The sequence below is a fragment of the Zophobas morio genome, unplaced genomic scaffold, assembly GCF_036711695.1.
Source record: "Zophobas morio isolate AGI-343-1 ecotype UQ-CSIRO unplaced genomic scaffold, CSIRO_AGI_Zmor_V1 ptg000014l, whole genome shotgun sequence".
Classification (NCBI taxonomy): Eukaryota; Metazoa; Arthropoda; class Insecta; order Coleoptera; family Tenebrionidae; genus Zophobas; species Zophobas morio.
In genome coordinates, this window is record NW_026972119.1 from 26,421,447 (window position 1) to 26,446,674 (window position 25,228).

At 32.3% G+C, this 25,228-nt stretch overlaps 4 protein-coding genes across 8 annotated transcripts in view; 2 read left to right on the forward strand and 2 right to left on the reverse strand.

Moving 5' to 3' along the window:
- Window positions 1-865: 865 nt before the first annotated feature.
- LOC135128714 (transcription initiation factor TFIID subunit 13) lies at window positions 866-1,872 on the forward strand. 3 transcript variants are annotated; one of them, XM_064055748.1, is made up of 5 exons: window positions 867-1,014; window positions 1,064-1,245; window positions 1,297-1,454; window positions 1,509-1,558; window positions 1,712-1,872. In XM_064055748.1, exons 1-4 carry the CDS (start codon window positions 985-987, stop codon window positions 1,529-1,531), a joined length of 393 nt encoding a protein of 130 aa, XP_063911818.1. In that variant the 5' UTR covers window positions 867-984; the 3' UTR covers window positions 1,532-1,558; window positions 1,712-1,872. The 3 variants fall into 3 exon arrangements, with proteins under 3 accessions (XP_063911819.1, XP_063911818.1, XP_063911817.1); XM_064055749.1 differs by lacking the exon at window positions 1,509-1,558 and having other exon boundaries at window positions 866-1,014; XM_064055747.1 differs by having other exon boundaries at window positions 868-1,014; window positions 1,509-1,872.
- On the reverse strand, window positions 1,782-3,506 carry LOC135128713 (protoporphyrinogen oxidase). The gene has a single exon (XM_064055746.1). The coding sequence runs from the start codon at window positions 3,288-3,290 to the stop codon at window positions 1,875-1,877; it is 1,416 nt and encodes a 471-aa protein (XP_063911816.1). The 5' UTR covers window positions 3,291-3,506; the 3' UTR covers window positions 1,782-1,874.
- Window positions 3,507-10,578: 7,072 nt separating this feature from the next.
- Window positions 10,579-11,692, forward strand: LOC135129070 (tRNA (adenine(58)-N(1))-methyltransferase catalytic subunit TRMT61A). The gene has a single exon (XM_064056153.1). It carries the CDS (start codon window positions 10,659-10,661, stop codon window positions 11,634-11,636), a length of 978 nt encoding a protein of 325 aa, XP_063912223.1. The 5' UTR covers window positions 10,579-10,658; the 3' UTR covers window positions 11,637-11,692.
- Window positions 11,693-22,218: 10,526 nt separating this feature from the next.
- LOC135129071 (cardioactive peptide) overlaps window positions 22,219-25,228 on the reverse strand; it is a 48,675-nt gene continuing 45,665 nt past the window's right edge. For all 3 annotated transcript variants that reach the window (XM_064056155.1, XM_064056154.1, XM_064056156.1), the window contains exons 2-3: window positions 22,711-22,869; window positions 22,219-22,637 (exon numbers count right to left, since the gene is read on the reverse strand). In XM_064056155.1, coding sequence (XP_063912225.1) covers window positions 22,360-22,637; window positions 22,711-22,869 — 437 coding nt within the window. In that variant the 3' untranslated portion in view covers window positions 22,219-22,359. The remainder of the gene's footprint in view (window positions 22,638-22,710; window positions 22,870-25,228) is intronic.

Genomic DNA, 25,228 nt, shown 5'->3' on the forward strand with positions numbered 1-25,228 from the left:
CTAAGAGGTCAACAATTGGAAAAGGAAAAATTGTAACCTTAAAAAAGAAAAAAACTGAAAATTTAAAAAGCAGAAAAATCGAACAATTGCAAAATTGAAAATCAAAAATAGAAAAAACGAAACTTGAAACACCGAGAAATTTAAAAATTGTAATCTTTATAAAACTTGAGAAACTGAAAATTTCGGTAATGGAAAAAACAGCTGAAAATTTGAAAAACTGAAAAAAAAGAAACTATAAAATCGAAAAACTGAAGAAACAAAATTTTCTAGAAATAGAAAAATCGACAAATTGTAAAATTCAGAAGTTGAAGAATCGAAAAACTAAAATATCTAGACACTAAAAAATCGAACAATACAAAAAATAAAAAACTGAAGAATCGACAACGAAAAATTAAAAAATGCAACGACTCCCAAATAAAAATCGAAAAACTGACAAATTCTAAAATCGGAAAGCTAAGAATCAAAAATTAATTAAATTAAAAAAAAATGCTCAAACCACACGGATGAAAGCAATAATATTCGACTTTGGGTCAGTTTGAATTTAGCGCCGACGTACTTTGTTGTAATTGGTCGGCACGGGTGCGGAAAGCAATGAGTTACCAACTGCCAACAGTACCAACCAAAAATAAGTACAATTTTATTTTGCAGCAAATCCAGCACTAGAATAAAAATAATGCAAAAAAATTACCAGAATGTGGTTTGTTCTAAATTCGTGAAAAATAATCATTAAACGGGGAGGATCAATCACCAGATGATCACCAATTTGGAAATAAATTAACTAAATTGGCAATACCCAAGGCTGCATTGTTATTGGTTGATTTTGTCACGTGAGCTAAAACTGCAGTTTGGCCACTGGTGTAAAATCGAAACTCTCCAAATAGTGATGTGTCAATACAACCTCACTTTCTAATCAACCTATAAATTTCTTTCTTGTTTGCAAGGAAATATCGCAGCTGTGGTATTCATTTTATTCACTAATTAGTAATGGCCGCAGCAGACGAAACTTTCGAACAGGTCTCATTCACCATTTAGTAATTCTTGAGAAATAATATTTGTGTTCTAGTTTGAAGAAGACGATGGAACGGACACCACTCTTGCGCTATGTAGCGCAGGCCGAAAACGCCTATTCAGTAAAGAACTGCGTTGTATGATGTATGGTTTCGGTGATGACCAAAATCCTTACACTGAAAGTGTTGACATTATTGAGGATTTGGTGATTGAATTTATAACAGAAATGACACACAAGTGAGTACACAGTCACAGTACGTACGAAATATTATTTTTGTTTTAATTAAGGTGCATGGAAATTGGCCGCACTGGAAGGGTCCAAGTTGAAGACATTGTGTTTCTAGTCCGGAAAGATTCACGCAAATACGCCCGCGTTAAAGACCTGCTAACCATGAACGAAGAACTTAAGCGTGCGCGTAAAGCTTTTGACGAAATTAAATTTGCAGGTAATATTAAATAAGATGTTTAATTTTTCTGCATGATGTTTGATGCATTTGTAGAAAAGTTAGAAGTGTCGAGGTGACTGTGAAACTAGTGTTATTTTGTTCAGGTTTGTTATCTTTAATAGTGATGGAATTATTTTTTACGTTATTAGGATTAAGTGGATTATTTTGGAATCTGGAAAGGTTTTTGATTTTTGGTCTTTTTGCATGCTGAGTATGTAAATGACTCAAGGAGTTTAATGGTTTTTGTTCGATTTCAGGGAAAGACGCTCTTATTAATTAATTTTTTCTCAGATGAGAGTAACGTAAGCCATCTCTATTTAAGAACAATTAATTTGTAAGGAATATATATTTTATATTTAAAGCGGCGAGGTACAAGTTGGTTAATAAAAATAAAAATTTATGAAAATTATTATACATGTACTAAGCTATTTTATTGACGGCATTCCTTGCTGACATAATGACGTCATTAATTCCTACACCGTAGTACGAGGCACCACAGAGAGATATAGGTAAGTTATGGGTATCAATATAATCATTAATTTTTTGTAGAGTGTCATCATGGCCCACAATGTACTGAGGCAAACACTGATGCAAAATATTCACCTTGGACGTTTCTGGCTCACTCTGTACATTCAAAATGTGTTTGACTTGACTTATGGCAATTTCCAGCAACTTTTGTTCCGTGGGGTTTTTCCCAAAGTGTTGTTCAAACCAATAGCCGCCCATCATCACAGTCAAAGCAGTACCAGAACTTTTCCCAGAGAAGCAACAACTGTCGAAAATAATTCCCAAAATGGGCAAATTTTCCTTAGGAGCAACAAGAACCCCAAAAGCTTGATCTTTCAAAATGTTATCTTTAAAATGAAGATTGACAACCCCAACTGATACGTTTTTAGCCAAATTGGTCAAAAGATTACCCAAATCTGGGTGCTGGTTTTGCACCAAAGCACCCAAAACAGCTGATGGTACAGCACTTATTACATGATCAGTGGAGATTGTTTTATTGTCACTTAGGGTTAAAGTCGCTTGTTTTCCATCAAAAGTTACCGACTTACAACTAGTATTCAACTTAATGTTAACGTTATTTTTGAGAAGATTCTCGCTTAAAGCTAACGGCAAGGTTTCACAACCACCAGTGAATGAATAAATGCTCCATTTTTGTTGTTTTGCTTTTACAGCTAAAGGCCCGAACACTTTCTTCGGCTTTTTTACTTTTCTTTGGGCGGAAAAGTACTTAAAAGCTCCAACTATAAGACTCCCATACCCTTGTTCCAACTCAAACATTTTCCTCATTAAAAATTTCACGCTGATTTCGTGCGCATTTCCCGCACATATCCCACAAATCATCGGACTGATGAGATTCTCAGCGATTTCCTTCCCGAATCTTCTCTCCACGAAGTCGTAAATGGGCTCATCATGCACGTCTTTCTTTTTGGCGAATAAGTCGTTGAAAAGGTAGGCCCCCATGGGTTTACTAAAGAGGGTACTTTTCGTGATGAATTGGATTCCCGTGTTTGGCAACGAATTCAAGCGGCCGTGGGCGTAAATCAGGCGATTTTTGGCTGCCGGGTGACTCGACACAATTGGGAGGATTTTGTTGCCTAGATTGAGGTCTTCGACAAGCTGAAGAGTGTTGAGGCCGGCGTCTCCTGATATGCGAAGTGTGCGGGGGCCTTGTTCGAACACGATTCCGTTTTGTTGTGGGGTGGATTTAACCCAGCCGCCGGTGCGTGCGGACGACTCCAGTAGGGTTATTGCGGGTTTGGGGGCCGTCTTGGCGAGGTAATAGGCGGCTGATAGGCCTCCGAGGCCACCACCGAGGACAACTTTGCTCATTTTTCGATCTACGAGGAACGACTTTAAAAAAAAAATGCAATGAAACTGGAAAGTTGCGCAATTGTAAATTGACCCTGATAAAGCGAGGTTATGTAGTTAAAAATACTTCTGAGTGTTTATCTTATCAATTATCTATTCTTAGTACTGCAGTTTCACTGTTACATTGCTGTACCTACAATGTCAACTACTGTAATTAATTAAATACTAAAAATACAAATCATTGTTTATAATAATTAGTAATTATTTTCCTGTCAAATGGGTTCCTGTGTGTGTACAAAATGATAGTAGTGCCATTAGTAGTGCCAACTGATAATAGAGGCCGCCACCACATTGAATGACAGTTGGTTTGATTGGTTTTTGTTTCTGTTGCGATACTTTTAGAATAAAAATAAGATATTTGTGGCATCAAATAAAAAAAATTCCACCTTTTCTTCCTATGGTATTTCTTCGCGATTTCTTGTGTTCTGTTAATTTTGACACACATTGAAACATATTAAAAAAAATGCAAAATGTACAGTAGCGGTCATTTCTACGGAACCACTCGATAAAAAGTCAAGTTGGTAGCCCTGTCATCTAGTACTTTACGCCGAACGCGGTTGGTAGCGGTAGTTGACATGGCAGTCGAAACTAGCACAACACGAATGTTTCGGTTGCCCTCAGTTATGCCGCACTGTATCCCGTGCAGACTGTATGTTCTGTTCATCTATTTATTAAAATAAAATATCTACATTGACAATAGGGCGATCTAACCTGTCAAATTTTTGACACATATGTTTTCCCCCAGAAACCCGTCAAGGTCACTTACACCAAACAAATTTCGAAAATTTACACTAGGGAGTGGTTCTATAGAAAAGATCGCGACTTTAGAAAAATCTGAACTCCAAATTCACTTCCTGTTAATTTATCTGATTTTGGCAAATGACACATCTTCTAAAAAAATAGAGGGCGGGTGGGCGGGGCTAGTACCTGTTAAGATAACACTGATTTTGACAAATGACATTCTACAAGGAAATAGAGGGCGAGTGGGCGGATCTATTGCTTGTTTATAGCTAAACTTAGCCCCGCCCACCCACCCGTTCTCTCATTTTTCTTCTAAAATAAGAAATAAATCTTAAAGTAGATAGTTGGTATGTATAACAAAAAAAATACGATTGGCCATTTTTTTTCTTTTTTAGTAAACTTGATCTCTTTATTTTTTAGTAAACTTAAAATGCAGTTTCGTGCAGGTCGTCCTTTTCATTTTTTTCGTCCTGTTTCGTCCTTTTCGTCCTTTTCGTCCATTTTCGTCCTTTTCGTCCATTTTCGTCCTTTTCGTCCTTTTTCGTCCTTTTCGTGCTTTTCGTCCTTTTCAACCTTTTCGTTCTTTTTCGTCCTTTTCGTCCTTTTTCGTCCTTTTCGTCCTTTTCGTCCTTTTTCGTCGTTTTCGTCGTTTTCGTCCTTTTCCATCCTTTCCCTCCTTTTTCGTTCTTTTCGTCCTTTTTCCTCAATTTTTCAGATTTTCGATTTATCAATTTCTCGAATAATTGATTTAATTTCTCGACTTTCCAATGTTTGGATTTTTCATTTTTTCAATTCTGCAATTTTTCGATTTTTGAATGTTTCCATTTTCAGGTTTTTGATTTTTCAATTTTTCAGTTGAGGGATTTTTTAACTTTTATATTCTTCGACTTCTATTTTTCGTTTTCTCAGTTTTTTACTTTTTTGATTTTTCTGTTTTTCGATGTTTCAGTTTTGGGATTTTCAATTTTTCAATGCATATTTTAATCTTTGCATTTTTAAAATTGTAGACTTTTCGATTTCTCAATTTTTCGGTTTTCGGTTCTTTGAGTTTTCAATGTTTCGAATTTTTGAATATTAGATTTTTCAGTTTTTTGATGTTTTGATTCCTGTCTTTCAATATAATTTGACTTCTCGGTTTTAGATTTTTCGGTTTTTCAATTTTTCGGTTTTTAAAATTTTTCATTTTCCAATTATTCGTTTTTTCACTTTTGTGTTCTTTCAATTTTTCAATTTCTCGATTTGTCGAGATTTCGATGTTTCCATTTTTTTGTTGTTTAATTTTTCGATTTGTCAATTTTTTGTATTTAAAATTTTTCAGTCTTTTGGGATTTTTTAATTTATCCATTCTTCAACTTTTCTTCCATCATTTTTCTCAATTTTTTACTTTTTCAATTTTTCAATTACTCAGACGATATTTTGGTTTTGGGTTTTTATAATTTTCCGATTCTTCAAATTTTCGATTTCTCAATTTCATCGTTTTTCGATTCCTCAATTTTCCAATTTTTCGATTTTTTAATTTTTGAAGTTTTAAATTTTCTATTTTTTGATTTTCCGTTTCTCGGTTTCTCGACTTTTCAGTGTTTCGATTTTTCAGTTCTTCAATTTTTAGACTTTTCGATTTCTCGCCTTTTGAATTTTTCATTTTTCAATTTTTCGATGTTTCAGTTGTGGGATTTTTCAACTTTTAGATTCTTCAGTTTTTCTTCCATTTTTGAACTTTCCGACTTCCGTTTTTAGTTTTCTCGGTTTTTACTTTGTCGATTTTCCAATTTTTCGATTCTTAATTTTTTCTTCCATTTTTAATTTCTTTTTTTATTTAAAATTTTAGATTTGTCAATTTCTCAATTTTTCGGTTTTTCAGTTCTTTGAGTTTTCGATGTTCCGAATTTTTGAATTTTAGATTTTTCAGTTTTTTTGTTTTGATTTCTCGATCTTTCAATTTTCGGCTTCTCGGTTTTAAATTTTGCACTTTTTCAATTTTTCGATTATCCAGATTTCGATGTTTCGATTTTTTTATTGTTCTATTTTTTGGTTTATCCATATTTTTTATTTTAAAATTTTCAATGTTTCAGTTTTGGGATTTTTCAATTTAGCAATTTTTCGTCCTTTTTCGTCCTTCGTCCTTTTTCGTCCTTTTTCGTCCTTTTCGCCCTTTTTCATCCTTTTCGTCCTTTTTCGTCCTTCGTTCTTTTTCGTCCTTTCTTTCTTTTTGGTCGTTTTTCGTCCTTTTTCGTCCTCGTTAGTCCTTCGTCCTTTTTTGTGCTTTTCCGTCCTTCGTTCTTTTTCGTCTTTTTCGTCCTTTTTCGTCCTTTGTCGTTCTTCGTCCTTCTTCTTGCTTCGTCCTTTTTCGTCCGTTTTCATTTTTTATCGTCCTTTCTCGTCCTTTTTCGTCCTTTGTCCTCTTCGTCCTTTTTCGTTTTTTTCGTCCTTTCTCGTCCTTTTTCGTCCTTCGTCCTTTTCGTCCTTTTTCGTCCTTATCGTCCATTCTCGTCTTTTTTCTTCCGTTTTCGTCCTTGGATCTTTTTCGTCCTTTTTAGTCCTCTTTCGTCTTTCGTCCTTTATCGTCTTTTTTCTTCCTTTTTCGTCCTTCGTTCTTTTTCGTCTTTCGTCCTTTTTCGTCGATTTTCTGGTTTTAAAATAAAAAAAAGACCAATGTTACATAGTTTTCTAATAAATAACATACATTAAAATTATTTTCAACTATAATGCAATGTAATAAGACTATACAGATGGACATATAATTAACCCCGCCCGCCCACCCACCGCGCTTCCATTTCAGGATTCATTTTATCTGATCCGAATTAAAGTTGGATCTTATAGTGAACAGAAATAAGACCGTTAGAATGAAAACAGTGCGAGAAGGCGGGGCTAGAACTTGCTAGGATAAGACTGATTTTGGCAGATGACATACCTTCTAAGAAAATAGAGGGCGGGTGGGCGGGGCTAGTACCTGCTAAGATAACCTGATTTTGGCAAATGACATATCCTACAAGGAAATAGAGGGCGGGTGGGTGGGGCTAATAGTTGCTACGGTAAGACTGAACAGTTTTAAGAGTAGGCACTAGAATAAAGAGTAGGCGGATGGGCGGAGCTATTGCTGGCTTATAAAAGTCTCTGCAGGAAAAAGTTAAACTTAGCCCCGCCCACCCACCCGATCTCTCATTTTTCTTCTAAAATAAGAAATAAATCTTAAAATAAATAGTATAACAAAAAAGTTACGATTGGCCTTTTTTTTCTTTCTTAACAGCCGCACTCTCATTCTACAGAAAAACTTACAGTTAACCCAACCCACCCACCCCGTCTCCATTTCAGTGATTCATTTCATCGGCGTGGGTGGGTGGGCGGGGTTAGTACCTGTTAAGATACAAGGAAAAAGAGGGCGGGTGGGCGGGGCTAGTAATTGCTACGATAAAACTAGATAGTATTAAGAGTAGCCACTTGAATGGAGACTGTGTAAAACAAAACTAAACTCAGGCCCGTCCACGTCCTTTCCTCATTTCACTGTTTTCTGTTGTCCTCTCTGTTCTTAGGGTAATTATTTTTCTAAAGTCAGTTTTATCTTAGCAAATACTAGCCCCGCCCACCCGCCCTTTATTTTCTTAGAGACTATGTTATCTGCCAAAATCGCTCTTACTTTAGCAGGTACTAACCCCGCCCGCCCACCCTCTTTTTTCTTAGAGGGTATATTATTTGCCAAAATCAGTTTTATCTTAGCAGCTACTTATAGTTTGCCTTTTTTCTTGATACACGTAGTCGTCTTTTCGATATTTCATTAATTCTAGTTCTAGTTTTACCACTAATAAGAAAAAAAGTTTTTTAAATAGCATACAGTAAAATCTGTTCAACTATACACAGTGTAATATCATATTAAAGAATTGGGAGAAAAAATAACAATCACAGACAACGAAAGAAAAATTTGCTCAGATAAGCCTGATTTTGGCAGATGCCATATCCTCTGAATAAACAGAGGGTGGGTGGGCGGGGCTAGCACTTGCTAATATAATATTGATTTTCTCTTACTAAAGTTGTAAAAACTTGTTAAATTTAAATTTCATATTTTATTAGTAACGAGTTAAATTCCTAAATCTGACTGGATATTTATTTTTTTACAACTCAGTCGTTAATTTTTCTGAGACACCTTGTATAAGCAAATTTCAAAAATATTAATTAAATACTAAAAATAAATCACAAGTATGGACTCATCATATTTTCCACATTTTGGGTGGATTCAGGAATTTAACTCGTTACTACGGAAATTTGTAATTTAATAACTATAAATTTTACAAGTTTTTACAAAATTAATAGGGCCAAAATCAGTTTTATCTTAACAAATACTAGGTACTATTTTCCCAGAGGATCTAATTTGCCAAAATCAGTCTTATCTTATGAAGACCTACCCCCGACCACCCGCCCCCTATTTTCTCAGAGTTTATATCATTTGCTAAAATCACTCTCATCTTATCAAGTACTAGCCCCGCCCACCCACCCCTCGTTTTTCAGAGGATATGTCATTTGCCAAAGTCAGTCTTATCTTACCAAGTACTAGCCCCGCTCAACCGCCCTTTATTTTCTCAGAGGGTAGTACTTGCCAGTACTTGCTAAGATAAGACTGATTTTGGCAAATGGAATATCCTCTGAGAAAAGAGGGGGTAAGATAAGACTGATTTTGGCAGATGACATATCCCTGAAAAGAAAACTAAAAGTCATATCCGCTTTCATTTCTTCGATATCTTCAGTGGTTCTTCCAAAATCGTCCTTTGAAATGTACAAAAATGTGCAAAATTCCACCAATTTTTGGACCAATTTTCAACAAAATTTTCGAAATTTCACTAAATACATTTTCTTGTAGATTTCGGGCCGCAGAAGTTATATCCGCTTTCATTTCTTCGATAACTCCAATGGTTCTTCCAGAATCGTCCTTTGAAATGCACAAAAATGTGCAAAATACCACCAATTGGACCAATTTTCAACAAAATTTTCGAAATTTTACTAAATACATTTTCTTGTAGTTTTCGGGCGGCAGAAGTCATATCCGCTTTCATTTCTTCGATATCTCCAATGGTTCTTCTAGAATCGTCCTTCGAAATATACAAAAATATTCAAAAAACCACCAATTTTCAACAAAATTTTCGAAATTTCACTAAATACATTTTCTTGTAGATTTCGAGCCGCAGAAGTCTTATCCGTTTTCATTTCTTCGATATCTCCAATGGTTCTTCCAGAATCGTTCTTTGAATTATACAAAATATGCAAAATACGACCAATTTTCGACCAATTTTCAACGAAATTTTCGAAATTTCACATAATACTTTTTCTTCTAGATTTCGAGCCGCAGAAGTCATATCCGCTTTCATTTCTTCGATATCTCCAATAGTTCTTCCAGAATCGTCCTTCGAAATATACAAAAATATGCAAAATACCACCAATTTTCTACCAATTTTCAAGGAAATATATATTTTATTTTCTCAGAGGATATGTCATTTGCCAAAATCAGTCTTATCGTCATACCCTGTGAAAAAATAGGGGGCTGGTGGGCGGGGCTAGTACTTGCTAAGATAAGATTGATTTTGGTAAATGACTATGAATAATATTAAGAGTAATCACTGGAATGAAAAGGAGGATTGCTTGCTTATAAACGTTTTTTAAGAAAAAGTTAAACTTAGCCCCGCCCACCCTCCCGTTCTCTCATTTTTTTCTTCAGAAATAAGAAATAAATGTTACAGCAAACAAGTAGTACAACAAAAAACGTTACGATTGATGCTTTTTTTTTAGCAGCCCGCGTTCTATTAGTTCCCATTCTCACTTTACAAAAGAACATATAATTCATCACGCCCACCCACCCCTCCTCCATTTCAGTCTTATCTTAGCAAGTACTAGCTACGATAATTAAGATAATGTGTGAAACTATGGGAGAAAGAATAAAAAAGAGTTTTTTTGTCCTTTGAACACTTCGAATATTATCCATGGACGTTTTTTTTTGTGGATTTCGAGTTGTAGACTCGGTGAAATATATTCATAAATCAGATTTACATTTCACCATTAGTTGGGACATAAAACTTTAAAAAAGTTTAAACCGATTTAAATAAATTTTGATCACGTCATAGCGTTCTAGAAGGGATACAGGAACCCGTAACTAGCATCTTATAGGGTTATTTACGTGCAAGAATGTTATCAGCGCTTTGCTTATTGGCTCTATAGAAAAATACAAGTTTTTTACTCCGTACTATAATTGTATAATAATTGCAGTCTCTTATATTTAATGGCCACTTATCATAATCATGACATCATTTAGGTTAATTCCTTACTTATATAAATAATTAATAGTAGTAATAATTAACAGAAATGAAGAAAAATTGAGAAAATTATGTCCCGTCTATTTTAGTAATGAAAACATACGTATGATATTTCTTTTTTTTTCATAATAATAAAAAGAAACGCAGAATAACATTTTGAATTTTCCAAACATAAAATCATAATGATAAAATGGTGTTAAAGTAAAAGTTCCTAGATTTGACACTTACTTGACTGACTTGGTCAATTGAACTTAACCTTAAAATTCCCACTTAACCTCTCCCACTGAACCAAAAAATGAGTTTCGACGGTTATAAAACAACTATAGAAGAAGGAGACACCGTAATTTTGTACCTGACCATAAACCAAGTTTACAGTGTTCGTGCCGAGGCAAAAACCACAAGCAAAAAGGGCGTAGAAGTGGACAACGTGTTTCAAACCCCCTACGGAGCCCTAAAATGCGCGGAACTAATAGGAAAATCGTACGGTTCGAAAATATCACTTAGTAAAGGTTGGGGCTATGTGATGCAACCAACGCCCGAATTATGGACCCTCACTCTCCCCCATCGGACCCAAATCATCTACACCCCAGACATCAGCATGATCCTCCTCCAGCTCGAAATAAAACCAGGAAGTATCGTCGTAGAGAGTGGCACCGGTAGCGGCTCCCTGTCTCACGCTTTAATCAGATCCGTGAAACCCACCGGTCACCTTTATACGTTTGATTTTCACGAAAATCGAGTGAAATTAGCTGACATCGAGTTCAGTCAGCACGGTTTGAGTGACTACGTTACGGTGGCACAACGCGATGTTTGTGACTGCGGTTTCGGGGCGGAGTTGCAAAATCGGGCAGATTCGGTCTTTTTGGATTTACCACACCCGTGGCAAGCGATACCGCATACGTTGGATGTGATAAAGGAATCAGGGGGGAGAATTTGTTCGTTTTCGCCGTGTATCGAGCAGGTGCAGAAGAGTTGTGGGGTTTTGTCGAAATTAGGGTTTCAGGAGATTCAGACTATGGAGGTTCTTCAGACTTCGTATGCGGTGCAAACGAAAAGGCTGCCAGTGCTTGATTTGGACTTTCTTCAGAGCGAGAAAGATGGTAGTGAGAGTAAGGGGAAGGAAAGAGAGGTTGTTAAGTGCCTCACGGCAGTGCCTCCTGCGAATATGCCGGGGCATACTGGGTATTTGACTTTTGCGACGTTGCCCCCAGTGTGGGCTAGGAATCTTCAGATTAGTTTAAATCAACAGGAAAGTAGTGGTGAATTGCTGTGAATAAATAAATTGTTGGACAAAGTTTGTTTAATCTGAATAAATGTAATTTTTATACACGACACAGTTTTATTTTTGCCAGTTGAATTATATTACAGGTTGTAATTAAATTAGTACGATAAGCAGTAAAATAATTCTTCTTGTTTTTCCTATTCCATTTTGAAGAAACAAAAAAACGGGTTTTAAATTTTGCATGTAGGCAACCAGTAATACAGATGTGGATCGAAATAGCATAAAGTTTTTATCTTCCATTTGTATTATTTTCTGATTTATCTTTAAATATTTAAATAATACTGTTGAATATAAGTTATATTCAGTATATATTTATACCTTGGAATATTTTAAATACATAAATATTCAAAAAAATTTGTCCGAAGGGGACTCGCTAGACGAGGTATAACATTTTTTTGGTTTTTTGTATGAAAAAATGATATTAATATAGATGTATCTACATCAAACTGCAGCTTTTTTCATATTCTAGAGCGCAGAGACCAGTTCAATCAATTAAAAAAATATGGCTGAGAAATATCGTAAAAAAAGCACCATTGTATGTTTTCTTTTCAAGTTTTTTGAGCCATAACCATCATAGAATCGCTTGAAAATTCGCACATGGATAAAACATCACTTTTTACAGGGCGCAGAGTCATCAAATGTTTGTTAGTGGTACAATTTGTTTAAATAATAATGTGTTTATTAAAATCAAAATATACCACAAATTAATGCAAAATACGTCGAATAATTTTAACAGAAATATCAGAGGAAAATTAATGATCTATTGGTTAGCAGAGTTTTTAACAAAAACTAACAATTATTGAAAAAAATGGGTATCAATTCGACAGAATTTGAGCAGTTAGTTCAGTACTTTGCCGATAGAAGCGCCACTAAAATTTACGGAAGCGACTTTCCAGGTAAAACCCTTATCGCCTGCTCTACCATAAGCTGATTGTTAGAGTTCTCCGCTGATTTTTTTAATTTATGGCAAGGGACTCAGTTTTATAACAAACCTCCAGGACCGGCCGCAGTAATCTATTGTTAAGGAAATTAACTTTTACGCAATGAGGTACTATCATAAAACCGAATTAAAATTGGGGAACTATAATATTTTTACTCCACTCAGGATCCTGAATTCAATACACATGATTACTAAAAATTCATTATAATATTATTGTTAATATATATTTTGCTTTGTTAATTAATAAAACTAAAACATATTTATAATAATAATAATAAATATATAAAATACAGCTTTTGTTTAACACGTATAAGTAGTTAAGTGTATCTACTACTTATCCCAGAAAGGAGGTGTTTTAAAAAAGCCCTACGCCCAGTAACTTCTCCCTTCATTCTTTACTCGAAAAAAGTGCTCGTATATGTTTTCATTTGCCGAGAGATCATTTTCAAAATATATTTATAATAAAAATATGCAAGTCTTGGTGATGAAAAATGTACCCCTAATAAATTATAAAAGTACATAAAAAAATAGAAACAAATTTTATTTATTTAAAAAAAAATCTCTCGCAAAAGCAGGTTCCTTTTTCTTCTTGAATCAATTATTTCGGGCAATAATGCGCCAAAGTAAAATCTGCCAAGTTTATCTGCCATCTTTTAACATATGTTTGTTCGTATTTATACATTTTTTCTATATTTATTCCTTTGGGTGTCCATACAACAAAATAAACTTGTGAAATACCCGTAACAAGCATTTGTCCCTGGACTTGAAAGTAGTAATCATGATTTTTTTTTAGTTTCAATTCTCTGTCTGTCAATGTACAAAATTTGATTATTTTTTTTCTAACCGCTCCTTCGGGAGACAAATCTTGCGATTTTGAAGGGCATTTAATTTCGACTAATGCACTCCTATCCTCTAGAACCCTGTCTGGACTAGCAGCCAAGTAAGGAAATTGTTTTGAAATAAACAAGCCACACCGTTCAGTTTTTATATTTTTATTTATTTCAAAACACTTGACAGCTTTTTCCTCACTTTGTTGTCCATAGTATGTATGACTATTATCTCTAAATGTACTGTACAACAGAGACTCCACAGTTTTAGCTATTGCTGTAGTCGGTCTAAGTTTGTAAATACGTCCAAAATTTGAAGCCGTAACCCTAGTTTCTCTTTCTTTTGCCCAAATGTGCCTGTTGCCTAGAGTCTATTTCAATTTGGTCTAAATTCAAAGATAATTTTCTCAAAAAAACCTCTTTGGCTATCACAAATGTATCTACATCCATGACAGGATTTTCTAAAAAATATTTAAACCATACGTAAATTTTTTTACGACATATTTTTTTACGAATACTTTGTCCAAGACGAGCTTGTTTTATAGACGAACATTATTTTTTTGTTATTAAACCAGGACCGTTTTAATCACAATATATTTACTTATCCCCTCTAAAAAATTGATGACGTCACCTCAAAATTTTGCTGAATAAATCCTATCTAAATTGTATTAAATATGATGAGTCTCTTCTTGTGATTTATCATTCCATTCATGTTTTTTGGATTTGCATATACAGGATGACCCCAAAAATTAATGAATGCGTAAATTTATTTTATTGATTTAATCAGGAACTACAAAACCGAATGCTTTGAAATCTAATGTGAAAAAAAACTTAATAGGCATGCAGTCGTCACGTTTCCGATAGCGAGGGAAGTACTGTCTAAACTCTTTAGACCAATTTTTTTGATTTTCCCATTTTTCCATTTCCCAATTTTTCAATGTTTCAGTTTGGGATTTTTTCACTGTTTCGATTCTTTAATTTTCCTTCCATTTTTAGGTTTTTCAATATTTCAGCTTTGGAATTTTGCAATATTTCGTTTCTTCAATTTTTCAAAATTTTGATATTGCGTTTTCTCCGTTTTTAAATTTTTCGATATTTTAATTTTTCAGTTTTTAAAGTTTTAGGTTTTTAGATTTCTCACTATCTCGACTTTTTGATTTTTCAGTTCCATCATTTTTCAATTTGTCGAATTTTTAAATTTTAGATTTTTTGTTCTCGATCATTCAATTTTCTGAGTTTTCAGGGTTAGATTTTTTTGTTGTTCAATTCTTGGATTTTTTAAATTTTTGTTTTTTAAATTTTCCTATTTATCAACTTACTGGGATTTCAATGTTTTGATTTTTTGATTGTTCAATTTCTCGATTTTTTGAATTTTTAGTTTTTGATACGATTTTTTTTTTCAAAAATTTTCAGTTTTTCAATTTATTAACTTTACGATATTTTAGTTTTACGATTTTTAAATTTTTTTATTTTTCAGTTTTCAATTTTTGACGTTTCTAAATTTTTCGATTTTTCAATTTTTCGATTAATTGATTTTTTGATTTTCCCATTTCTCTATTTCTTGATTTTTCAATTCTTTCTTCAATTGTGATTTTTCAATATTTCGATTTCTGGATTTTTCAGTGTTTCAGGTTTGGACTTTTTCACTTTTCCGATTCTTCAATTTTCTTTCCATTTTTCAGTTTTTCAAGATTTCAGTTTTGAATTTTTTCACTTTTTCGAATTTTAAATTTTCCTTCCATTTTTCAGTTTTTCAGTATTTCAGTTCTGAGATTTTGCAACGTTTCGGTTCTTCAATTTTTCCATTTTTTGATGTTTCGATTTCTGGGTTTTTCAATTTTTCGATAGGTGTTTTAATTTTTCAATTTTTAAGTTCTAGATTTTCCGTTAATTTTTTGTTGTTGATTTCTCGATTATTCGATTTTTCAAGTTCTCGGTTTAGATTTTTTGGTTTTCCAATTTTTCGATTTTTAAATTGTTTAATTTTTAGATTGTTCAATTTCTCGATTTATAGATTTTTCAATTTTTCGGTTTACCGATTTTTTTCAGAAAGTTCTCAAAATTGAAATGTTCTAAAATTGAGAAATGGAAAACTTGAAAAATCGGGAAATCTAAAATTCGAAAAGTCGGAACATTTTAAAAATCGAGTCACCAAAATGTCAAGACATTCAGACATCAAAAAATCAAACAGTCGAAAAATTGAAAAACCGAGAAATATAGAAATCGAAAATCCGAAATTTAAAAAATAGCGAAACTGAAAAATGGGAAGAATCGAAAAACTGAAAATTTGAGAAAATGAAACATTTCAAAATTGGAATAATGAAAAATTTGGATATCGAAAAACTGGAAAATCAAAAAGCCGAAAAGTCGAAAGGTTTTTCGATCTTTCAGCGAAACCCGAAAATCGAAAAATTAAAAATTTTAAAAATCGAAAAATCCAAAAGCGAGGAGTCGAAAAACTTAAAAAAAATGGAAAGTTAAAATATGGAAAAATTAAAGAATCGAAGAATTAAAAAATTCAAAAATCTAAAATTGAAAAATCGATACATAAATCGAAAATTTAAAAAATCGTGAAGTCGGAAAACTGAGCAATAAAAAAATCTGAACATCGAAATCTCTTTAAATCGAGGAAAACAAAATTGAAAAATGGGAAAATTATAAAACCGAAAAATGAAAACTAACATTTAAAAAAAATTGAAAAATCAAAATCTCGAAAAATTGAAGAATGAAAAAATTGAAAAATCGAGGAATTGAAACAGCAAAAAATTGAAAAATCAAAAATTTGAAAAATCAAAAAATCGAAACAACGAAAAACTCAAAAAAACAAATAATATGAATCGAAAAGTTGAGAAATCGAAAAATCGAAAAATTAAGAAATCGAAATAAACTAAGACCGAAAAATTGAAAAATTGGAAAATTTAAAATTAAAATTAAAAAAAAGAAAAATCGAGAATTTGAACAATGAAAAAAACGAAACATCGAAATCCTGAACAAATCGAAAAATAGAAAAATTGAAAAATCGAAAAACCGGAAAATCTAAAAATTAAAAATTTTAAAAATCTAACAGCAAATTGAAAAATTCAGAAATCTAAACAGCAAAAAATTGAAAAATCAAAAATTCGAAAAATTGAAAAATCGAGAAATACCTATTATAGAAATCGAAAATCTGAAATTTGGAAAATTGCAAAAACTGAATAATCGGAAAAATGGAGAATTAAAAAACTGAAAAATCGATAAATTGATACATTTCAAAATTGAAATAATGAAAAATTTGGATATTGAAAAATTGGAAAATCAAAAAATCAAAAAGCCGAAAGGCCGAAAAATCGAAAAATTGGGAAGTCTAAAAATCGAAAAACTCAAAAATTGAACATAAAAAAATCGAAACATCAAAATTTGAATAAATCGAAAAACCCGGAAATCAAAAAATTTTTAAAAATCTAAAACCAAGAAGTCGAAAAATTGAAAAATTTAACATCGGAGAAGTGAAAAATCGAGAAGTCGAGAAATCGAAAAATTTAAAATTAAAAAAAATGAAAATTAAAATATGGAAAAATTGAAGAATCGAAAAATTATAAAACTCAAAAATCTAAAATTGAAAAATCGTAGTCCTTAAATCGAGAAAAACAAAATTGAAAACTTGAAAAATCGAAAAATGGGAAAATTATAAAACCGAAAAATGAAAAATTGAAAAATCAAAAAATTGAAAAATCGACAAACCTAAACAGCAAAAAATTGAAAAATCAAAAATTCGAAAAATTGAAAAATCGAGAAATACCTATAGAAATCGAAAATCTGAAATTTGGAAAATTGCAAAAACTGAAAAATCGGAAAAATGGAGAATCAAAAAATTGAAAAATCGAGAACTGAAAAATCGAGAAGTAGAGAAATCGAAAAATTTTAAATTTAAAAAAACGGAAAGTTAAAATGTGGTAAAACTGAAGAATCGAAAAATTAAAAAATTAAAAAATCGATACATAAATCGAACACCTGAAAGATCGTAAAGTCTGGAAATTGAACAATAAAAAAATCTGAACATCGAAATCTCTTTAAATCGAGGAAAACAAAATTGAAAACTTGAAAAGTGGGAAAATTATAAAACCGAAAAATGAAAAATTGAAAAATCAAAGATAGAAACATTATAAAAATAGAAAAATTAAAAAATTGAAAAACCGGAAAATCTAAAAATCTAAAACTTTTAAAAATCTAACAGCGAGAAGTCGAAAAATTGAAAAATCTATCATCAGAAAACTGAAAAATTGAGAAATCCGGAAATCGAAAACTTTAAAATTTAAAGAATTCAAAATCAATAAGTCGAAAGATTGAAAAATCGATAAGTCGGGAAATTGAATAAACAAAAAAAAATATCGACATCTCTATAAATCAAGAAAAAGAAAATAGAAAAATCGAAAAATCGAAAAATGAAAAATTGAAGTCGAAAATTTTTTAAAATTATAAAAATTGAAAAACAGAAATATTGAAAAATCGCGAAATCTAAACATCAAAAAACTGAACAATTGAACAATCAAAAAGGCGAAAAATTGAAAAACCGAAAAATATAGAAATCGAAAATCCGAAATCTAGAAAATTGGAAAAACTGAAAAATCGGAAAAATGAAGAATGGAGAAATTGATACATTGCAAAACTGATGAAACAATGAAAAATTGGGAAATCGGAAAACTGGAACAGCAAAAAGCCGAAAGTCAACAATTCGAAAAATCGAAAAACTCAACAATCGAAAAATGGGAACATTGAGGAATCGAAATAAACTGAAACCCACAAATTGAAAAATAATAATTTGAAAAATTGGAAAATTTAAAATTAAAAATCGATAAATCCAAAATCGAGAAATTGAACAATTAAAAAATCGAAACATAGAAAAATTCAAAAATCGAAAAACGAGAAAATCTAAAAATTAAAAATTTCAAAAATCTAAAAGCGAGGAGTCGAAAAATTGATAAACTTATCAGAAACTGAAAAATTGAGAAATCCGAAAATCGAAAAATTTTAAATTTAAAGAATTCCAAAGTTAAAATATATAAAAATTGAAGAATCGAAAAAATGCAAAAACCAAAAATCGAAATGTTAATATTGAAAAATTAAAAAATTCAAAAATCAATAAATCGAAAGGCTGACAAATCGGTAAGTTGGAAAATTGAGTAAACAAAAAAAAACATCGAAATCTCTATTAATCGAGAAAAAGAAAATAGGAAAATAGAAGAACCAAAGAATGAAAAATTGAAAAGTAGAAAATTTTTTAAATCGAAAAATTAAAAATTCGAAAAATCTAAAACCGAGAAGTCGAAAAATCGAAAGATTGGTATCGAGGCATAAAAAACTGTAAAATCTGAAATATAAAAATTCGAATTTTAAAAATTGAAGAATTGAAAAACCAGAAAAAAAATTGTAAAACAGAAAAATCGAGAAATTAAAAATTGAAAAATTAAAAAAATTGAAAAATCGAGAAAAAATTGAAAAATGAAGATCTGAAATCGAAACATCAAAAAACTGAAAAATTGAAAAATCAAAAAGGCGAAAAACTAACAAACCGAAAAATATCGAAGTCGAAAATCCGAAATTTAGAAAATTGGAAAAACTGAAGAATCGGAAAAATCGGAAAAATAAAGAATCGAGAAATTGATACATTTCAAATCTGATGAAACAATCCAAAGTCAAAAAATCGAAAAATCGAAAAACTCAAAAATTGAAATCGATACATCAAATATCGAGAAATCGAAAGGTTGAGACATCGAGAAATGGAAAAATTGAGGAATCGAAATGAGCTGAAACCCAACAATTGAAAAATAACAATTTGAAAAATTGGAAAGTTTAAAATTAAAAAAACCGATAAATGCATAGAAAAATCGAGAAATTGAACAATGAAAAAATCGAAACATCGAAAACTGAATAAATCGAAAAATAGGAAAATTGAAAAATCGAAAAACCGGAGAATCTAAAAATTTAAAATTTTAAAAATCTAAAAGCGAGGAGTCCAAAATTGAAAAATTTATCATCAGAAAACTGAAAAATTGAGAAATCCAGGAATCGAAAAATTTTAAATTTAAAGAATTCAGAAGTTAAAATATATAAAAATTGAAGAATCGAAAAAATGAAAAATCCAAAAATCGAAACGTTAAAATATCGAAAAATTAAAAAATTCGAGTAGTAAATCGAAAGATTGAAAAATCGAAAAGTCGGGAAATTGAATAATCAAAAAATCTAAACATCGAAATCTTTAAATCGACAAAAAGCATATAGAAAAATCTTAAAACCGAAAAATGAAAAATTGAAAAGCGAAAATTTTTTAAATCGAAAAATCTAAAACCGAGAATTCGAAAAATCGAAAAATTGAGAAATCGAGACATAAAAAACTGAAAAATCTGAAATATAAAAACTCGAAATTTAAAAATTGAAAAATGTAAGTATCGAAAAATTGAGAAATCTAAAATTTAATATCTCAAAAGTAAAAAAATCAAGAAATATTGAAATATTGAAAAATAGAAAAAAAATTAAAAATTGGAAAAGTCGGGAAACTGAACAATAAAAAAATCTAAACATTTTAATCTCTGTAAATCCAGAAAAAAACTGAAAAATCGAAAAAACAAAAAATCGAAAAATTATAAAACCGATAAATTAAAAAATCAAACATTTTTTAAACCGAAAAATTGAAAAATCGAAAAATCTAAAACCGAGAGGTCAAAAAGTCGAATATTGAGTAATGGAAACATCAAAAACCTAAAAAATCTAAATTTTGAAAATTCGAGTTTTAATAATTGAAAAATCTAAAACTGAATATCGAAAAAGTAAAAAATCGAGAAATATTGAGAAATCCCAAACCCGAAATAGTGGAAAATTGCAAAATGGAAGAAAAATTGAATAATCGAAAAACTGGAAAATCCCAAAATTGAAACACCGAAAAATTGAGAAATCGACAAGTTGGAGATTTAGAAATGACAAAAATTGAAAAATTGAAAAAGCGAAAAATTTAGAAATGGAAAAATTGAAGAATCGAAAAATTGAAAAATCCCAAAACTGAAAAAATCAAAAAACTCAAAAATTGGAAAAGTCGGGAAATTGAACAATTAAAAAATCTAAACATTGAAATCTCTGTAAATTCAGAATAAAAACTGAAAAATCGAAAAACCGTTCTCTATAAATTGAGAAAAAGAAAACTGAAAAATCGAAAAATTGTACAGCCGAAAAATTAAAAATTCTAAAACCGAGAAGTCGAAAAGTCAAAGATTGAGAAATAGAAACATCAAAAACCTGAAAAATCTGAATTTTAAAAATTCAAATTTTAATAAGTAACTGAAAAATAGAAATATAGAAAAATTGAAAAATCTAAAATTTAATATCAACAAAGGAAAAAATCGAGAAATATTGAGAAATCCCAATCTGAAATAGTGAAAAATTGAAAAACGGAAGAAAAGCTGAATAATCGAAAAACTGAAAAATCCCAACTCAAACATCGCAAAATTGAGAAATCGACAAGTTGGAGATTTAGAAATGACAAAAATTAAAAAATTGAGAAAGTGAAAAATTGGAAAACCCAAACACCAAAGTATCGAAAAATTGAGTAATCGAGCAATTAAAAAATGGAAAAATTCAGAAACAGAAAAATTGTTATATTTAGAATTTTGATTTTTTTCAAAAAATCTAAAATACTTAAGCTAAAAATTCAACCCCGATTTATAGATCCTAAATGGAGGAATACGCTATTTTATAAACATTAAATAACATTTACCATTATAATCGGTCCACTAGTTTCGGATGTTTTCGGTTTAATAAAAATTTGGACAAATGACAATCAGACAAACAGACAAACAGACAGATGGAAATGGGAGACTTATTTTTTCGTACTCTAGGTGTCATGAAACGTCAAGGAAACATGAAAGTAGCCGGTCCCTTAGCTTGCTCTGGCAAGTAAAAATAAAGATAAAAGTAAATAATTACCGTTTAACCTCTTATTAAAGTTTTTGATCTTAATAGATAATTATAGAACAGGAAGAAAAACATGATCTATAACTCTGGACTCAGTATAGTTCTGACCTCAATATTTTACATTTACATGCAATTTACCGAAATCTATCTCCTGGAACCTGGAATATTTTGACAAATTTTAGACAACTTGTCCAAAACCTGAATTTTTAAATACTCCTCCGAATGAAAATTTTTACGTTTTTCTGAGCGTCGTTGAAACTTACCAAAGAATTTCTGTTGTTGATTCCGACATCCTGAAGTTCTCACGATTTTTTTTATTCTAAAATTTCTACTATTTCTCCAGAATCGCCGAAATGAAAAATGGTAAATTTTGAAATATGTATTGTAAAAATTTGACCTTGTTCTCAAATTGATTTTTCCTTGTAGACATATCATTCTTGAACAAATTTTATGCATCATCTACTTTATCACACTTGTACTATAAAAACCAAGTTTATTGGTTTTATTTGCTTACCCACGGGAGTTAATCATTTTTATCTTGTCATGTCGTGTTCATCATATATACATGAGGGTGTCATTATTATCCACTATCAATACAAAATATCTGCAAACATGTCAGATTGGTGTTTACAGAAATGAGATTGCAAACTCTGGAACGCTCCCTGTGTTTATTAAGTTTATTTGTTTTTTCTTTAATAACACAGCGATGGTGTTTATGGGAACACTTGAGGCAGAAAGTAATCCAGTTGGAGGCAACACACTTTATTGTTCTAATGAACTAACATAACAACTATCTCTACATCTGAATTAATTAAAAACATCCAGATATGTTTGATGAAACGTTTACTTACAAAAATGACATACATATCGTTATGGCTTTATTCAAAATCGAAATTTACAAAAAAGCATCAGTTACACTCGTCGCAAAATAATTTATGCCAATACATACATTGTCTCGATCTAACATAATCTTATTAAATGTCTCAAATATGAGAGATGTTTGAGATTAAATATAGCAAGGAGGTAGAGCGCAGGAACCTGCGGCGCTGCGAGCAGGAACAGCAACGTCCTCTTCCGAGCTTTCGGCAGACTCCTGCCGACGTCGACTCAACTCCATGTTAGCTTCCTGGATTGCCTCCCACAGCTTGGCCTCCGACATGATTTGTCTGGAGAGATCCTCGATCGCCGGTTCCGCACTCAATTCTAAAAGGCTCCCTATGGATTCGTCGGTTAGTTCGCGCTGCTCCGGGAGAGGTGGTAGGTTGGACCGCTTGCGGCCGCAGCCTGACAAAAACCAGACAAATCGATAGGACACTCGCTCAAATTAAAAACGAAAAACTTTATGAAACCCCTCTACCTGTGAAAGCGTTGCAGAAGGGCCTCTTCTTCGGTTCGATGACGCGCTCCCGGGCCCCCAGGTTCTGCGCCACGCTCTTGGGCAAGAAGAGGCTCTGTGTCTCGGCGGTGAGCACGGCCGCGATGCAGATAACGAAGAATGTGACCATGGTCATGTTTTCTGCGAAGAAGAGAATTAACAGTGATAAATGGTGGCGCTTTATTGGAGCCCCCCCGCTACATAACAGTGAAATACTCTATGCTGCCGGCGGAGTGGAATGCGAGGGTGAACGCCGCCACGTCTGGCCCTGATTGTTCGTTGATCCAAGATTATGCACTAAATGTTATTTCGGCTCTTACAATCGAGGGTGCCATTTAGACAAAACGATTGCTTTGTACGGGAATTAGCGAAAGTAACTTGCGGCCTTCGCATAATAGGAAAATACTGAATGTAGGTAGGGGATAATGGAAAAGTGCTTTCAGCGGGATGTAGATGGATAGTAATAACAAAATATACATCCAAATTGAACGTAGATGATGTTTTCAGGGGATTATTTTTTCACACTAAGAATGAAACATGTAGAGTGGCTTAAAAATTACTGAAAATTTTTTGGTTTTGCGTGGGCTGTGATTTCTTTTTCATTTTTTTTCACGCATAGACAGATAAAGCTTTTCTAAAATTTGGAAAAATGGTATGAATCAGATGTTGTTTGGAATTTTATTTTTTATAAATGAGAAAAATCATAAAACTTGTTTAAAATGACAAATTTTTGTATAGAAATATGGATTTTGCAATTATGCTCCGCCCCTCGATCTGACAACGAATAAAAAATTCATCACAACTGAGATAGGGGTGGGTGGGTTTGAACTCACGTTTTAATGATAATTTGCTATTGATACTTACACCCACGTCATTTATAAAAACTGAAGACAGCAGGGGTCCTAAAATTGATTCAGATGAACATATATTAACCCCGCCCACCCACCCCGCCTTCATTTCAGTGATTCGTTTTGTCTGATCTGAATTTAAGTTGGACCTTATAGTGAACAGAAATAAGACCGTTAGAATGAGAACAACGCGGGTAAGGGGAGCTAATACATGCTAGAATAAGACTGATTTTGGCAAATGACATACCTTCTAAGAAAACAGAGGATGGGTGGGCGGGGATGCCACCTGCTAAGATAATACGAATTTTGGCAAATCACATATTTTACAAGGAAATAGAGGGTGGGTGGGTGGGGCTAGTAGTTGCTAGTTGAACAACTTAAAAGTAGGCAGTAGAATGAAGAGGAGGCGGATGGGCGGGGTTATTGCTTGCTTATAAAAGTCTCTGCAGGAAAAAATTAAATTTAGCCCCGCCCACCCGCCCGTTCTTTCATTTTTCATTTAAATAAGAAATAAATTTTAAAGTAAATAGTATAACAAAAAAATTACGGTTAGCCACTTTTTTTGTTTTTTAACAGCCTCACTCCCATTTTAGTAATTCATTTTATCTGCTTCGAAAGTGGATCCTGTACAGAACAGAAATAAAATTAGTCTTTGGAATGAGAAGAGCGTGGGTGGGTGGGCGGGGTTAGTACTTGCTAAGATAAGACTGATTTTGGCAGATGACATATCCTACAAGAAAAGAGAGGGCGGGTGGGCGGGACCAGTACCTGATAAGATAAGACTAGAGATGTACCGACTATAGTCGGCCGACTAGTCGGCTTTGTCAAAACCAGTTAAAATTGGTTTAATCGACCGAAAATTGGTCTCAAAGTGTAGATAGGTAATCTTCCCCTAGTTACGATTCTGAAATCGCCGTCACGATATCTGGTTCAATAAAGACACAAAGCGAATTCAAAATTTTCCAAAAAAGTGGTTAAAATTGGTTAAGTATTGTATAAACTGCCCTAAATTGTGTCATAGACACAGAAAGTTTTTCTAAAATTTGGAAAAATGGTATGAATCAGATGTTGTTTGGAATTTTATTTTTTATAAATGAGAAAAATGATAAAACTTGTTTAAAATGGCAAATTTTTGTATAGAAATATGGATTTTGCAATTATGCTCCGCCCCTCGATCTGACAACGAATAAAAAATTCATCACAACTGAGATAGGAGCGGGTGGGTGGGGCTCAATTATTGGTTTCTTTTTCTTAATCTACACCTATTTTCGACAACACGATATTTAAAACATAATTCTAACTTCAAATTTGTCATTTGATATTTTAAGTAAGTGTTTTATTGTTGAAAGAACACTATGTATATCTACTGAGAAAATGAAAGGTTGCGCCCCACCCACCCACTCCATCTCAATCGTGATCAATACTTTTATTCGTCGTGAGTTGGGAGTGGAGCTTAAATGCAAAGTTCATATTTCTCTATAAGAAAATACCATGTGGAACATTTTTAGTATCGTGTTATTGAAAAAAAAAAACTACACATATTAAGAAAAAAAGTCAAAAATTAAGCCCCACCCACCCGCCCCGATCTCAATCGTGATAAATTTTGTATTCGTTGTGAGATCGAGGGGCGGAGCTTAACTGCAAAGTCCATA